This window comes from Telmatherina bonti, assembly GCF_933228915.1.
Source record: "Telmatherina bonti genome assembly, chromosome: 8".
Classification (NCBI taxonomy): Eukaryota; Metazoa; Chordata; class Actinopteri; order Atheriniformes; family Telmatherinidae; genus Telmatherina; species Telmatherina bonti.
In genome coordinates this window covers 15,716,369-15,733,590 of record NC_136626.1, presented here as the reverse complement: position 1 = coordinate 15,733,590, position 17,222 = coordinate 15,716,369, and the positions used below count along the sequence as shown (strand labels likewise).

At 37.2% G+C, this 17,222-nt stretch overlaps 1 protein-coding gene across 1 annotated transcript in view; it reads left to right on the top strand.

Annotated features, from left to right (window-relative positions):
• The window catches only part of col24a1 (collagen type XXIV alpha 1 chain), a 98,839-nt gene extending 87,929 nt beyond the window's left edge, over positions 1 to 10,910 (top strand). Inside the window, exons 46-60 of the mRNA XM_079244457.1 lie at positions 38 to 91; positions 812 to 919; positions 3,413 to 3,520; positions 3,654 to 3,761; positions 5,565 to 5,618; positions 5,722 to 5,784; positions 6,136 to 6,189; positions 6,361 to 6,396; positions 7,155 to 7,190; positions 7,989 to 8,015; positions 8,841 to 8,906; positions 9,061 to 9,229; positions 9,369 to 9,478; positions 9,603 to 9,839; positions 10,155 to 10,910. Of these exons, the coding sequence (XP_079100583.1) occupies positions 38 to 91; positions 812 to 919; positions 3,413 to 3,520; positions 3,654 to 3,761; positions 5,565 to 5,618; positions 5,722 to 5,784; positions 6,136 to 6,189; positions 6,361 to 6,396; positions 7,155 to 7,190; positions 7,989 to 8,015; positions 8,841 to 8,906; positions 9,061 to 9,229; positions 9,369 to 9,478; positions 9,603 to 9,839; positions 10,155 to 10,301 (1,377 nt within the window). The 3' untranslated portion in view covers positions 10,302 to 10,910. The remainder of the gene's footprint in view (positions 1 to 37; positions 92 to 811; positions 920 to 3,412; positions 3,521 to 3,653; positions 3,762 to 5,564; positions 5,619 to 5,721; positions 5,785 to 6,135; positions 6,190 to 6,360; positions 6,397 to 7,154; positions 7,191 to 7,988; positions 8,016 to 8,840; positions 8,907 to 9,060; positions 9,230 to 9,368; positions 9,479 to 9,602; positions 9,840 to 10,154) is intronic.
• Positions 10,911 to 17,222: the final 6,312 nt, after the last annotated feature.

Here is a 17,222-nt window from a genome sequence, read left to right as displayed (position 1 = left end):
TTTTACATATACTTTTCTTTTTTGATTTCTGCTTTAGGGTTTAACTGGGAAGAAAGGAGCGAGGGGTCTGAGTGGAGCCCCCGGCAGTGAAGTGAGTCGATTAAACCAAGTGCTTGACCTAAACACTTTGAAAAGCCACATTTGTTAAGCTATATGATGATGATGATGCAGCTTATGCTAGGAAAAAACTTGCTAAATCATGTTTACAAAATAAACTCTGCTTATACAAATGAAGACAAGTCAGAGGCTTATGAAGAAAATAGAATAACTTTAAGACATTTGGCTTCTTACAGTTAGATACTTTTCATAAGCTTTTAATGATTAGCTATCAAAATGCTGACAAACTACTTCAAGACAAAAAAGAAGGGAAAAAGAAGACTTCAATGACAAAATGGAACAAAAGCAACTTTTGCAGAAAGAGACAAATTATTTTGAATAAATATTAATATAAAAATTGGGACACAGTTTTGTAAAGAGGGTTGGTGAAATTGAAACAAAAAATAAAGATGGACATTTTCATGGAATAGATTTGTAGTATGAAAAGAGAGCATTGTCAAGACAAATTGTACAGCAACAGTATAATTTACCAGTCAGAAAGCTGAGAAAGAATTGATAAGTAACAAATTGAAAAATTATCTGACAAAAAAGTTGCCAGATGTTGCTTTGCAGGAAAAATATCATAAAAATTCAGAAAAGCAGTTAGTGGTTTTACCTGAATTGGTGATGCAGTAAAGGCCTAAATGTGTGCAGGGAATAAGTGTAGAAAAGCCCTAAAGCAATGCTGACTTTTAGTGACATTGTCATTTTCTAGGGCCCAATTGGTTTACCAGGACTGAGAGGCTTGATGGGTTATCCAGGACCTGATGGTCCACCGGGACTCGCTGGCTTATCGGGACTACCAGGAAAACAAGGACGACAGGTAATCAACAATAACAATCAACAAAAACATAATCCTAGCTCTGTCGAAACAATTTATGCTTCTGCTCATTTGATTTCAAATGTTAACCAGATGTAAGTAACTAATCTAAAGATTTGTAATTCTAGGATTTTATGTATTTCCTAAAGATTAAAAAGGTCAAGCTGCAGATAAGGTTTTTGCACAAGGACATTTAAATAAATTGCCCTGAACTGTACCTTGCAATGAATGAAATTTACATATTGTCAGTTTTGTTAATTTGAATTTTTACTTTAGCTGTTTCAATCTGTTATTTTAAGACATCAATTCAGTTAATCTAATCAAGAAATGATTTGTTTGATTTCACTGGCCTCTCAGACCCAGTGGCTTATTTATTAAGAGCACAGCCTGGGGAGGATTTCTTCCATGAATGTGTTCGTCCCAAGCGGCAACCTCCGGCGGTTAAAAGTGAAGCCTATGCTGAAGTGCATAAAACTGCAGTTCCCCCTTCATCCACTAGGGGCTGGCTGTAAAACAGAGCAAATCCCCATAGACTCCCATGTTAAAAAGGCCAACTTCATGGCAGAAATAAACATGTTTACAGCCTGGTTCAAAAATCCATTTTCAGTTTATAGGTCAGGTTTACCTTCATGACAACTGTGGGGGGAGTGAATTTTTTCTAACTCGCCCGTTTAAAAGTAATTTAATCTCGAAGTTTGGCATATTTAGGGGCGTGTCCTTTTGATTGACAGGTACCAATCTCCGGCTTCAAGTCAGAAGAATGTAGAACAACCGGGTTTTAAGACGGTTAGCAACGTGACTTAGCTTTAGCCCGCTTACCTCCGTTAGCTGGTTAGCTCCCGTTAGCTCTGTAGCTTTTGGCTACAGAAAGCTCGGAGTTCGCTTGATGTCAATCATCCGCCATGACACTCACAGCCCCCCTCTCAGCTCCTCCTCTTTGCCCATATTTGTATTTTCTGGGCGAGACGACGCTCATGATGCTGCCAAGATGGCGACTGTAGGAATCGCCCACCGAGCTTCAATTCAGCTCTTCAGAAACCTATGTTTGACGTCACAGAGGCTCCATCCGTCTCTTTATATATCGTCTATGGTTCGTCCCTTTTAGCCTAGAGCTGGAAAAGCAATTCCTATTCTGTGCCTTTTATTTACACAATGTGTGAAAGTCCTGTAACTCTCATGTCTGGATGTTTCTGTAGGGATTTACTTAACTTTTGATGCTTCCTAAGTGCAACATTATAGATTAAAAAAACTTTTGTTTCAGTGTCTGATATTCTTTCTTAAATGTTTGATGTTTTTTGGCAACAATTAGGGATGCACTGATACCATTATCGGTATCGGCTAAATACCAAGTGTGTGTACTCAAACTTGGTATTAATAAAAGTGTACCAATACCACAACCGATACCACACTAGTCAAGCTAGCGTAGATGTGTTTGATGACATGCTTCAGACATGTTTTAGAATAAATAAATGCCTTGAATGTTAAAATGTGACATTTTTTGTTACACTAAAAGCAATACCTTTGTTTCAAAACCACACATTTATAGTTGTATTTAGATAAAATGTGCCAAATCAAAATAAAACTTGTTGAAATTGTTAGGTCTGTAATGTTATTCAGAAAGGATTGGGTCATTTACTTCAAACTTAAGGAAATCTTACTCAGTCATAACAGCAACAATAACCATAGTCACAATAATGTTCACATGAACAGCTTTGGTATTGGAAAATATCAGTATCGGCAGATATTCAAATTTCAGATATCTGTATCAGATCGGAACTCCCAAAATGTGGATCAGTGCATCCGTAGCAACAATGTTTTCATGAGCTAACTGTTTGCCTCATTGGAGTGTATATAAAAGAATCTTTTACTGAGAAAGGATTTTTACAAATTACTTCTGACCACTTCAGGGGAGAGTATTTTCAGTTTGTCACAACATTTCTCCAACGTAATGATAATAAACTCCAGTCAGCTTTTGCAGACCTTGTAGGAGTCTTCCATCCTTTTCTCCTTCTTTCTCATAATAACATTAATATCTTTAAAGATATCCCTATTTGCACAATAGAAATGAACTCAAGAAAGAAATGTAGCAAAAACTGATATAGAAATCTTACGAAGTTCTAGCAGTATCTCAAGAGGAGTGCTGTTGTTTTGTTCATGAGCATAAATCAGATGTTTTCTTCATCACCTTCTGAACAGTATTCGTCTTTGTCATGCCTTTTATGTCAGCAACATGCTGCCCCTCCCTTTTAGAAGGAACTGCTACGAAAGTAGATGGAAATGGTTTAATCCAGAGTACTGAAATCACCACAGTTCATTCAAACACATAATCATTAGTCAATACATTATTGACTAAGAAAAACAGTTTTTATATAATAAGACATTTAATAAATAACATATATATATATATATATATATATATATATATATATATATATATATATATATATATAAATTTTTATAAGAACATATTAATTTGGCCCTTTCATTTTCACACAGGGACAAAGAGGCTTGCTGGGACATGAGGGACCTGTTGGGCGCCCTGGTCCAAGAGGAGAGTTAGGACTTCCTGGACAACCTGGAGAAATAGGACCCCCTGGCCAGAAGGTGAAAGTGATAATACTGAAGAAGTGTTTTTATTCCAAATATTAGCATGTTAGGAAAATTTAAACCTTGCATTTTGGATAAATGTTACTGCAAGATGTGCTTGCATTTTAATGTATTATTCTGTCCGATTAAGGGAGAGCCCGGCCTGCCTGGAGAAAGGGGACCCCCTGGATTCAAAGGCATGGAGGGGGCTGCAGGTGACCAGGGCAGCAAAGGCGATCCAGGACCCAAAGGACAACCAGTGAGTAGATACAAGCATTTGTGAATGAAAACAATAGTTCTCTTCAAGCATTTAGCTGTGTATACAGTCGCATGAAGAATCCTAGTGAAGCTAGACAAAATAAATTCTATGAAAAAAAATTGTGTAAATCTTCAGATGGAATTCTCCTGGTGTTTCCTTTTGCACCTGATTTGGACTGATCTTAAAAAACGTTTGTCCAATTTAGATGTCATATCTTTCAAATTGAACACCTTCATTTTAATAGCTGAAATTATAAGTTTAAGTTAAAAGGATACAATCCCAGGAATGTTCTTGTTAAGCTTGCTTTATAACACCTCTCTAAATATAGCTTCAGGGGTCTATGTAACTGATCTTTACTGGGTTAAATGTGTGTGTTTGATACGTTTTAACCCTGAGTGGAGGAACAAATTATTTGGAAAAGACCAGGAATGGAAACATTCCACGGTAAGGCCAGGTTATGTAACATCTGCATACTCCAGCGTCTACTTTACTTATGTAACTCCTCAAAGTAAAAAAAAAAAAAAAGAAACAACTTTCAATCCCCCACACATTCTCCTTCGAGTAGTCATCCCACTGACACTCATTAAACAGAGGAGACTCAGTCCCTTGGGTCAGATCACTTTCTGCTTTTTAGTGAATACAGTTTCTCAGCCAAAGACACTGGTTTGAAACTGTAGCTGTCCAAAGGATGTGAATGTCTGGCTGTACAAACAAGCTGTCTTCCCACCTGGATGACAGACAGTGCTCAGACACAGGGCAGGATGTAGACAGCTCTCTCTGGAGTGTGTGTTCAAGAAGGTATGTGAATAAGTGTTGGGGCAACTGTCGAAACAAAGACTGAGTCTGTCCAAGTTCCTCTGAAAAGGACAAGGTTTTTGTTGAATGGCAGCATACTCTGTGATTTGTAAGCAGTAAGACCAACTTTCAGCCTGGAACTTTCATGGGAGAGACCAGCTGGTTTTTCTTAAATAAATCAAACAAAGGCTCAATGTCAATTATACTGAGGTTTTGTTAATAGGCTTTGCTTAGATCTATATATGGCCCAATATTCCACTGCAGTATTAACAGTATGCTCATTTTTAGCAGTAGCATGAAAGAGTCTGTCCCTGAGACATTGGGCTTCTCTGCTGTTTTTTTTTGTTTTTTTTGTTTTTTTGCAACTTTAATACTGATCTATTTAATACCTTTACTTAGTTATAAAACTATTGATTGAAAAGCTATTGTTGTTTATTTATTGATAACATGTTGAAGTTGCAATGTAGTTTGTTGAATTTATGTTAAAGCTTTACATACAACTCTTTCACAAAGACAAGATCTTTTGTCCCTGAATCTGCATTATAAATATCAATAGCAGCTATATATAAAAAGTTAGTATAAACAAAACCATAATGTGTGTTTTTGACAAAACTGCATTTAGTAACTGCAAAGTCAGACTTTTTTTTCTATGTTTTTACTCATCATTATTCTCACAGGCGATTGCTGCTGAAAGGCAAAGGAATCCAGCTTTTTACTGCAAGTGCAGCACCCAATAATAGTTTTTAAACAGCATTTTCACCACTAATAGTATCTTTACTGTGCCGTTTTTTACCTGAGAAATGTATCTTGATTTTTTTCTCTGTGGTGTATGCCTTTAAAAAAATAAGGGAAGAGAGGCATTTCTGTACTGTCAGTTGCTATTCTGAATCTGCAAAGACACAAATATCATCAAATATGTACACATTGTCCAAAAACAGAGCTCCACACATACAACTGTAGAGTCTTCATCATTCCACAAGCAGATGCAATAATCTTTTTTGTCTGCAGGGGGAACCTGGAGATTTAGGAATGGTTGGTTTACAAGGCTTTCCAGGACCAAAGGTATGACACAGAATCACAAATCATAATTTAGATTGCAAGAAATTATTAAACAGAAAATTATTAAACAGAAAATTAGAAAATAACGCATTGTTTTGCAAAACAGGGGCCAACAGGGGATTTGGGATTAAGAGGCTTCCCTGGCCCTAAAGGACCTGTAGGTACTCTGGTAAGTTTTAATAAAAGTCTAAAAACAGGACGGCAATTTGTTCAGATTTGACACCAAACATCAAATCCCATGAATGCTAAACAAATTCTTACACAAAAAAATTCTTCTTTCTGAAGTCCATATGAAAATAGATGAGAAATTTTGAGAACCAAGAAAAGCATCATCATCATTTCTCCCCAGCTGAGAGGATCCTTGCTGTATATATAGACCTAGATGACTGAGATGTCTGAGAATCTTTGCAAACACACAACACATTGCTTGGACACATACAACAGATGTGTATGTCTCCTGTAACACATTATGTTGTGAATAAACTTCTGAATTTATTCTCAATCTTACTGTTTGTTTCAGGGATTCACTGGACCTGTAGGCCCAGAAGGAATGATTGGCCCAATAGGAAAACCAGTATGTTTTGCTTTGTGTTTGTTTGTATATTCAAAGCATACAGAGCTAATTAATAACACAGTTATTACATGGTAGTGATCAGTAAATTTTACATTATGTTGAACGTCTTATATAACCATGCTATAAGTGGCAAGGGTAGGATAAAAAAAATTATATTTTCCTTTTCTATAGGGGCCAAGAGGTCCAAAAGGAAGCAATGGAGAAATGGTATGACTCTCTGAAAATCAAGATCTGGAAAGTGTGTTTAAGTTGTCTAAAGTATTTTTTTATGTGCTGCATGATTATCTAGTGCCTTTCTATGTAAGTGTGAGAAAATTCCTCACTGAAAAAACTTTGGTGGGCCACCAATCACAAGGCCATGTCAAAACAGATAATGGGCGTGACAGTTTAGACTGAGGAGGACTTAAGATTGCCTGAGAAAGGTGTATAAATGCTAATTTGAATTCAGTTAAGTTTTGTTTCTGCCCCACTCCTGAAGTGATTAGGCTTAGCTGTAACTTAGAGTCTCATTGAGTGTGTGAGGCCTCAAGCCCTTTTAGATAAACACTTCGGAGGAAATGTCCTGTCAAAATGTTTGCACGCCCAACCACAGTGCAGTCTGCAAAGGGACTTTGGTATGCCTGTTCCCAGTCTGCAATATAAACTGTAGTTAGACTCACAGCTCAGCCTGAATCCATCTGCAATGTACTCCACCACACACACACACACACACACACACACACACACACACACACACACACACACACAAGCTCTCTGTGTAAACAGTGAATCATTAATTGTTGTCTTTTCTTCGAACACCGATGATGTGTATACTCAGACATGATCTACCTAAAATTCCTCTGATATGTTAAAATACTTTTTATAAAAAAAAAAACCCAACAGCCACAAAAGATGCCAGCTCAGGTTACATAATTCATTATTCTTTTTAGCTGCTTATTACATATTTCTGTGTACCACACCTTCAGGGGCCTCAAGGACCACAAGGAAATCCAGGACCCAGAGTAAGTGCTGACTGCAGCGTCACATTTAAGTATTTTAGCTACTGGATAAAATGGCTTATATTTCTAATCCTACGCTTGTTACAAGCATGCACACGACTTGCACTGATTTTAAATTGCTGTTGGTATATACAGGAACTATTTTAGCTCTTTGGGTTGTAACAAGCTGGCTGCACCGTAGCGTAGTGGTTGTGTGTGGAGTTTACATGTTCTCCCCCTCTATGCATGGGTTCTCTCTGGATACTCCGACTTCATCCAGCCATCCAAACATGCATCCATCCATCCATCCATTATCTAACCGCTTAGTCCAATTAAGGGTCATGGGGAAGCTGGAGCCTATCCCAGCAGTCTTTGGGTGAAAGGCAGGGTACACCCTGGACAGTTTGCCAGTCCATCGCAGGGCCACACAGAGACTCCAAACACATACAAGTTAGGTTAATTGCTTCCTCTAAACTGTGCCTAGGAGTGAATATGAGTGTGAATGGTTGTTTGTCTCTCTGTGTTGGCCCTTTGATGGACTGGTAACCTGTCCAGGGTGTACCCTGCCTCTTGCCCAATGAGTGCAGGATAGGCTCCAGTTTCCCTGTGACCCTTAGTTGGACTAAGCAGTTAGGGAAAAGGATGGGTTATACAAGTGTTACGTACTGATATGGCTTAACATTCAATTTCTGTGTAAAATTTAGCAGTACATGAGAATATTTTAACATCATCAAAAAAGAGAAAAACTGCTTACAGTCAAAATATAATAATTTCCCAAATTGTTACTAATTTATTCAGTTTTTTTACCTTCATCTTTTTTAGGGACCCCCTGGTGCTCCTGGTCCAACGGTAGGTTCATCTTGTCGGTAATCTACACAGGTAGACAAGATCAGTTAAACAACATGAGTCCTGTTTTGAAGTATTTGTATCATAAGGGATAATCTTTTGAAAACAAAAGATTACCTTATTCCACATGTCCACATTTAGCTTAGCTCAGTGTGTTTACTCAGATGTGTGTCTTCATTTTATTATGGAAAGGGAGTTATCAAATTGTAACTTTCTTTCTTGAAATTTAAGCTGTGCAGCTTTCCTTGCATCACTATTTTTTTTTTTTTAAAGGAAACTAACTTAAGAACAATTCATTTGTGTCATTGCATGACCAAGCAATTAAAGAGACAGTTCCTGTTTCCTGTCTTCTTGTAATAGGTCATCATATCATCCAATCTAATGTGAGATGAAACATCAATAAACTTTTTGGGGCACAATAATAGTGTACTTTTTCTCTAATTTATAGCATAAATTCTGAATCACGCGCCACTCTCTGCTCTCTAAACAGCATTTTCTTGTTAATAGCCATAAAAATAACAACAATAAAGCAGATTCCTTTTTGTATAAACACATTAAATGATAACTTGGACGTTTATCTTGAGTAGATGTTATCCCCCCCACTGAAGTCAAGAATGTGCTGGTTTGCTTATGCTAGACTTATTTTACTGCTTGTCTTTGTTATTAAAGTCTTTTCAGACTTTATGTACGTTTTCTCTGTAAACTGTGCATGTCTTGGTTTTCTGTGATCAGTGAATAAGGCTTCAGATTAAAATATTTCAGTAAAGTTTTGAGCAAAGCATTGAATGTGTTATGGTTTTCATAGAACTGTTGATTTTGAATCCACAGAGGCAGATTTATGATGACTTAGCTGTCTACAGTCTGTCTGACTCCACTGCTGACCTCGGGACAGAGGTAGAACATAACACAGATGGATGAATAAGTGATTAATAAGCATATTTTCTGATTGATGGACAGTTGAGCACTTGTTGGAACAAACTAACAGTGCCATGTTTTACTCCGCTGGTGTGTGAGAGCTGACAGCCTTGTCTTTTCCATCTATAACTAGAGTTTCCAGAACATGGAGATGGACCTAACAGATGAGAATACAGAGATTATTAAGACTCTCCGCTACCTGAGCAGTGTGATTGAAAGCATCAAAAAACCTCTTGGCACAAGGGAGAACCCAGCACGTGTCTGTAAAGACTTGCTCGATTGTCAACACAAGCTCAAAGATGGTGGGTTTTGTGGGGTGGGCCATGTTCTGAAGAGATCTGAGAGGAGACTGTGGTTGTTTTTACAGTATATTTGGTCTATGTAGGTAGAGTAACACTTTCTCATTTTGTCCCTCTTGCTTCTGTGATTGTGGGTTTTTAGACTGGTTCTGGATTGATCCAAACCTGGGCTGTTCCTCCGATGCTTTTAAGGTCTTTTGCAACTTCACTGCAGGGGGACAGACTTGTTTATATCCAGTGGCTTCCAACAAGGTACCAGTGGAAACTTAATGAAGAAAGTCCAACAGACTGTAAAGATAATAGACACTTCATTCAGTTCAAATTCAGCAATTGTCACACTGATCACAGTGCACACTTTCTGTGTCCCCTTCAAAAGCTGTTGTTTGGTGTTGGGAATGTCCAAATGAAGTTTCTCCATTTGCTGAGCTCTGAGGCGAGCCAAAGTATCACGATCCACTGCCGAAGCAATCCATCCAATCACAGTGAGGAAAAGTTCAACGCCACTAGGCCCATACATACAGATGACCTTGGACTTCGGTTTTGTGGTTGGAACAAACAAATGTTTGAGAAAGATACACCACTTGAACCCCATGTGCTACAAGATGACTGCAAGGTAATAAGCAGGATAGAGATATGAAAATTAGGACACAACAGATGCAATTTTTGGTTCCTTGTCTTATCTTGATTATTTTCTGTATGCAATAAATAATCCTAAAACTTGCACAGAAGTCCTTTCCATCTATTTATGACTAAACAGGAATGAACATTATAAGATAAAATGATAGATAACAGCTGACTTAAAGAAAAATTGCTCTGTGCTTAGAAAACTGAAAATAGTTTTTGAGTATGTGAGGTAAATATTCTGCCTTTGAAAATATACAGGTATCACATTTCTTTGCTATTCTCTTCTCCATCTATTATGTTTCAGATCCAAGATGGCAGCTGGCACCAGTCACATTTCTTCTTTCATACTCAGGACAGTCGTCAGCTACCGATTGTAGACATCCAAGATTTGCCCACTTCTGAACTCAGCATTCAGCAGCACATAGAAACTGGTCCTGTCTGCTTTCTCTGACGCAGGGTCATCTTGCAACTCAAACCACTCATATCTGCAGATATTGGAACAAGACATCATACCAAAGAGATGCTTCCACATCCAGGGTGGATTCAAGAAAGTTGGTTATGTTTGGTGTGAAAGTGGGACTGTGTGCGAGTAGTAAATCCTTCATGTTCAACTACAAGCAGCCCTACATGGAAGAACTCTGTGGAACTTTCAGACCAAGAAAGCCAAAGGAGAACAGTGCATACAGATATTTAGAGATTAAATGTGTAACCTGTAGTTTATTTTTTGTGTGTGGTGTTTAGTTTCACTGCATACGGACCCATATTAATCCCTTGTCACAGGGCAGGGCTTCACAACACAGCAAACCCCAAAACTCGCATGTCTCTTTTACCCCTCCCCCTAAACACACGCTGACCATCCTAAGCAGGGGCACAACCTGAAGGACCGTGCCAGGCCTCTGCACAGGGCACTGTCTAAAAAAAGTTTTATATGAGTGCAATAGCATTTGGAGAATGTGTGACTGCTTAAAAGTTGAGAATATTTAATCAGAGGCTATATTTAACATTGATATTTTTGTCTTTGGTCTAGCCTATTTGGACCAGTACATTTTGACAGATGGTGCTCTACCTCTACCTGGTTATTTGCTTTCTAGAATAGTTGCTAATGTCAAATTAGCTTTTTTTTTTTTTTTTTTTTTTTTTTCCTTTGTGTTGTATGTACCGGTTACATCAAGATTTATGTTCTGTGAGTACTTATGTTGATTTGGTCATTTCTAATTTATGAACCAATATTTGTTACACTAGATGTGTTTGTAGCTTTTCCCTCTATGTGGTAGGTTACCAAACCTATCATTGGTGCTGCAACAAAGAATAAGTCATCGATCTTTCCTTTGTATATATTGACAACATTGTATGTTTATTTATAACCTTTTTTCATTTACATTACTGTACCACAGTAAGTTATACTCTCAGAGAACTTTGGCCAATGACAACTCAGTTTAATTAATATTTATGTTTCAAAATGTGTTTGTCACAACACATTTGTGACTGTTTATTGTACTGTTCTCAGTTCATTCAGATGTGGTTTATTCACTGGCAGCTGCTGTAGGCCAGACTCAGAAAACACAGTAAACAGTCATCATATTCTTAAGTTATATTATTAACAAAGTGTTTTTCTATAGTTTTAAAGATTTTGGAGAACATCGTTGGATTCAGAATGTGTCAATACAAAAAATTTACAGACAAATAAATTGAATATTTTATCCACAAATGTTTTGGTGGTTTTTATTTATTTATTTATTTTGACATTAAGATAGCATTAGAATGGACAACTGCAGGGAAAACCCTTCAAAGTACAGTGACAAGAGAAAGCAATTGGACTGCAGGATCAGTTTTAGATAAGTTCAATGGAAGTTGATGTGATCTCTGAACCAATAACCCAGTAGGCTACATTCAAAATGAAAACTAATCATCAAAATCCATCCCCTCCTCACTACAATCACAATTTGTTTATTTTATTATAACAGGAAGCTGCCCAATACAACCAACTTTCAGAATAATGTGCAAAAAAGTTTGGAAATACAGTACATATGAGACAGTGAGATATAAAAGTGTGTATTACCTCTCGTTGTCCAAACAGATTAACGTTGTTACAGTAGCACCCCTTAGCATAAGGTGGATAGAAATACAGGTGAGGTTGTAGTACGCCATCATAGACAGCAGGGGACGACAATGAGCGCATTTTCAACCGGAAGTCATTTCCACGTGCTGCTACTCGCGGAAGAAGGTTTGTTTTGAAGCCGCCTGTATTTCATCCAACGTGTTGCCAAACATTTCCCTTTGATTTATCAACAACTGTCAGGATAAAACATAAAATGTCATCCGTGGAGAGTCAAGTCGGCAACTTCTGCCAAGCGGAAGAGCAGAAATCCACAAAAAGGAAGATTTCTCTTTCTTGGTAAGTTGCTGAAACAGTCGAGTTTACGACACGTTTAATTGTGCACCAGTTTCAAATTAGTGCACACTGGTTTGTTCAAACCTTGTTTTAATTTTTAGAAATATACATATATTTGGTACTCACTGTTCATGAATAAAGTTGAAGATACTTGTGACCAATTGGATTCTGTGACCCGTTATAAGCTTATAGCTGCCTTTTTCTTATTCATATATATATATAGAGAGAGAGAGAGAGAGAGAGAGAGAGAGAGCTACACGTTAAAAGCCTGCACGAAATATTTGTAGACGTGTCAGTAGAAACATCCACACGCCAAAGTTTCCCTTGTTTGTAAGATATTTTATTTATAAGGTTAATCTTTTTTCCCAAGAGCTATTCAAATAAATAACTAGATTGAAATGTTGTAGTGTACTAAATTTGGTTTTTACATCATAACCAGGCTCTCCATGTATCTCTTTCACATACTGTAATTTCATTCTCACATGCTCCTTGCTCCTTAATTTAACCCTTTTATACCACACTGTTACCCAAACTAAAAATCATGAATTAAATCAGTCAGTAAATAATGCTGGCTCTACCCTTGTAGTATTATTCGACATTTTACTGCTTATCTCAGTTTAATGTTACAAAATAACTAGTATGTGTCGTGCTGAAGTGTTTCTTTTTTTCTATCTCCTGCAGTTGTGGAGTTTGTGGCTCAGATGAGGCAAAATACAGATGTCCTGCCTGTCATAAACATTCCTGCAGGTGAGTTGTACTCTCTGGATACAATGTACTATCTAGAAATGAAAAATAATCAAGGTGTTGCCTCTGAAAACTTCCCAGAGTCATCACATATGCAGTTGTCAATATGTTTGGACATATTTCTGTTCATCCTTGCATTGTGAAATAATCGCCGGTACTGGTGTAGCTTTTTGTTCTTGTTTTAAAGGCAACTCTGCATCTGTTGCTAGGGTAAGCCTGTTTAATAGTTGCTGGTACAGAGTAGATCTTAAATACAAGAGACGTTTTATTCTAACCTTAATATAAAAAGAAATGTAAATGTTGCTCTCCTGTTTAATTGACTACTGTAAAAAAAAAACAAAAAAAAAAACAGTTTAACCCATTCAGTTAATGAAGTTAAGTCATATTTTCCTACATTTAGTATGTTAATATTGATGATGTTGTTTACAGCGTTCCTGTAAATCATCTCATTTAAAGTGGAACTACTATGTGCATTTCAGGCTAATTTATTTTTATTTCTGAGCCCAGAAGGGCTGGGATTGATCGAGTTATTGTCACAAATCGCTTTATTTACTTCAGACCAACCCTCTCCGTAGGCTGTCAGATCAGCCTGTGGGCAAAACGAGTGGATTGAGACTGTAGTGCAGTGGCGGGAAGTCCCGCCTCCCGCCACTGCACTACATCGGGAGTGCGCACCGCACCTGCTTTCGCCGTCATTGTAACATCTCATAAACAGAAGGATTAGGCTCATATGAAATTAATTTAAAAAAACAAAATACAATGTCAACACATAGCATACAGCCCTACATGTTGGAACCTGAATCAGAGCCTGAAAACGAAGTGGAAAACAGCAACCCACAGCAACGAATGCAGCAGGATGTCTCTCTTTGGTAAACTCACCAGCCATCGTTGGAAATAACTTTATCCGACGTTTTCCACCCGCCTGATGTATTTGCACATGCCCTTGTTAACCAGTAGAAGGTAACCAATCACCGAACCTTATCCCCTGGGATATAAAGAGTTGAAAAAGGTGAAGCGGGACGTCACAAGGATTTCGAAGTAGAAAAAACTCTCTAAAACGACGCGTTTTTCGTCGCAATGGAAACCAAATGGAAAGAGTGCTGGAACTCAAAGTCAAACTCAAACATGCGTTTAGGTGATAAAAAAAAAACAGCGCCGTTCACGTGTCTGATGAGGATTCAACCCTGTAACACTGTAGAAAGCTCAGAAAACTTGAAATACCATAATAGCACCCCTTTAAGGTAGTAAGCAGGGATTTTTGAGTTTCCAGCTAGGTAGATCTGGACTGGTGTCCTGCTGGAACACACCTGACTCAGACACAAAACTCAATTTCCAGAAGCATTGCCTAACATGTTGTTTCTGTGTGTTTTTCAGTTTGCTGTGTGTGAAGAAACACAAGGATGACTCCGGATGCAGCGGGGTTAGAAACAAAACAGCATTTGTGACTCTGTCACATTTTGATGAAATGACACTTCTCAGTGGTGAGCTTCACCTTTTTCAACTCTTTATAGTTTTCTGCATGTCTCAGAATATACAAACATTCATTCACGTAATTTCAACAAAAGAGAGGCAAGAAAATGTGAGCAAAAAAGGATATTTTAGCAAATTTATTAAAAACAAACTGAAAAACTACAAAATATCCCAAATAAATCAATCAGACCCTTGACTTGTTTGTTTCATTTGTTGCACTTTTCTCCCATTTTTATTTTCCAAAAATCTTTAAAATTGTTCGGGGTTGCAAAGGGAATTGTCTCCAGAGATCCGGATCATTGTAAACCTGCATTTTGAGTAGACTGAGTAGAAGTTTGTGCTTCTTTCCTGACTCCCCTATCAGCTACTATGACAGACAAACATCACATAGGGATGCTACCAGCAGCATGTTTAACTGCAGAAATGCTTTTAACAAGGCCCACTGTCATGGATTGTGTTGGCCAAAATGCTCATTCTTTAATTTAATTGGATCAGAGGATTTTGGTTTCTCGGATTTTGAGTCATTAACATTGGAGTTCCCCGTACGATGAAGATTTTTGTCAGGCCTAATTCGCAATTTAAATAGAATCGGCACCCAAAAAATCTGAATCAAATCGGGACAAAAGCAAATCGTCACAGTCCTAGTGCAGATAGTTCTCTATGATTATAGATGTGTGCAGGTCTTACTTTTTTACGTATAATGAAATGAGTCTGACACAGACTCCATTTAAGTTTTATAAGCTTCACTTGTTACAAACAGATATGAAAAATACAAAACAAAACAGGGATCTATTGCTGTTGTGTAAGGATTAATAATGGAATGGGACAAATCATTTTAGTCTGTTTCATGTGTAATAACGCATAAAGAAAAAGTAAAAATTACAAGGGGTCTGAGAACCTTCAGTAGGCTCTGCAAACTCTGGCAATTGTTTATACAAACATGATTGTTAAAGCAGCCAGTCAACACTTTCTTTTGGATATGTCATTAATAAATTCTGATAGGTTTAATTCTAGATGTCTTCCCTTTCTTTTTGCTCTGCATTGCCTGGCTTGTAGATTACAGGTTTCTGGAAGATACTGGAAGATTTGCTGATGGAGCCACTAGAGACAAACTGATCCGGGTTCCACATTACACTTTCAAGGTAAATAATTATTGTCTGACTGACTCTTAAAAATGCAATGATGACATAAAAAAACATTTTCAGCCATCCATTGATTTAAGCCAGTATAGAAAACTGGATGGGTGGAACAGTGTCTTCTGAATAGCTTTTTTGTGTGCTTTACCGCTTGTGTAATTTGCAGCTATAGTTATGCAATACCTTCTGCTATTGGTCCAAACCACATACATTTATTTTTGCAAAAAGTGCATGCCATCTATTACTTGCACTTACTAATACTAACACTTCTGCTTCAGTGACATTTGATAGTTTGGAGTAAGTCGTGTACTTATATGTGTTTTGGAGGCACTAACTGCTGCAACGGTCAAAGAAATCTATCAAAATAATGAGGCTTATTCACAGGGAGACATAAATGCTTGGCACATAATCTATGTTAGGATTTTAGCTCTAGCTTCTAATAAATCTCTCAACTGTCTCTCAGCGCCAACCTGAAGTTATGAAATGGCCAGAAAAGAAACTCTTGTCCTTTCAGATGAGGGGACTAAGGAGACGTTCTAACCATCTTCAGTTAGTTGTTCATGAATCTTGCACAGCCAGATAAATTGATGCCTGCAAATGTTCACTATCTCTACGGATTTCTTCTTATAGAAAATATAAGAAGAAAGTCACTCCCACTGACTTGCACACTGTATGCCAGGCAGTGTTTGGTCCCAATAAATCTGCTCAGGGAGATTTTTCTTTAACATAAGAGATATGAGAAGTTATACTTGTTATAGGGTGTTTTCAGATTACTAAACCATAAATCTGCCTGTTCATTTGTTGGTGAAGCTGCTTCAGACACAATTTAATGCTGTGCTTAGAGCTGACTTTAAGAAAATACATTCATTGATTTGAATGGATTCGAGTTTTATTACGTATCAGAGGTGTTTTTTTATGTTTACTTCTCTGTTGACATAAGTGAACCTACTCTTACATGACTCACTGATGTTTAGCGAGATATTGGCACATATATATATATATATATATATATATATATATATATATATATATACACACACACACACACACACACACACACACACACACACACACACACACACACACACACACACAAGTAAAAGGTTGCCCATCTTGCTTCTGTAAAATTCAGACTTTTTTTCATTCACTGCTGAATTAATTTCACTTAAACTATTTAGCAGGTTATTTATTACCTTGCACATTAGAAAAAAATGTCAAAAGAACATTAACCAAATGTATTTCTTTTATGTTACATGTCTTATTTTTCCTGGAATATTTCTATTTTCTAGAATATTGTCTTTATTTTTTTTATCTCTCTTGCCCAGACAAAGAAAATGGCCGTCAAAGCCAGGAAGATGAACATCACCCTGAGATTTCTCCCAGTCACCTTCACAAAGAGCAAAGAAAACTCCACCTTCTTCCTTCCAAAGTAAGTATTCAGTCAAAACTGGACAATATTTTCATTATTATTTTTACTAACTTCAGCTAAAGTTCAACAGTACAAGAATTGACTTAAATTTAGCAAATATTAAAGACACAAGTTAATCACTTAGACACTTCATTTTCTGTATTATCCTTCGTCTTGATAATTTATTATATTCTAGATTAACTAGTAAATGAAGTAACATCG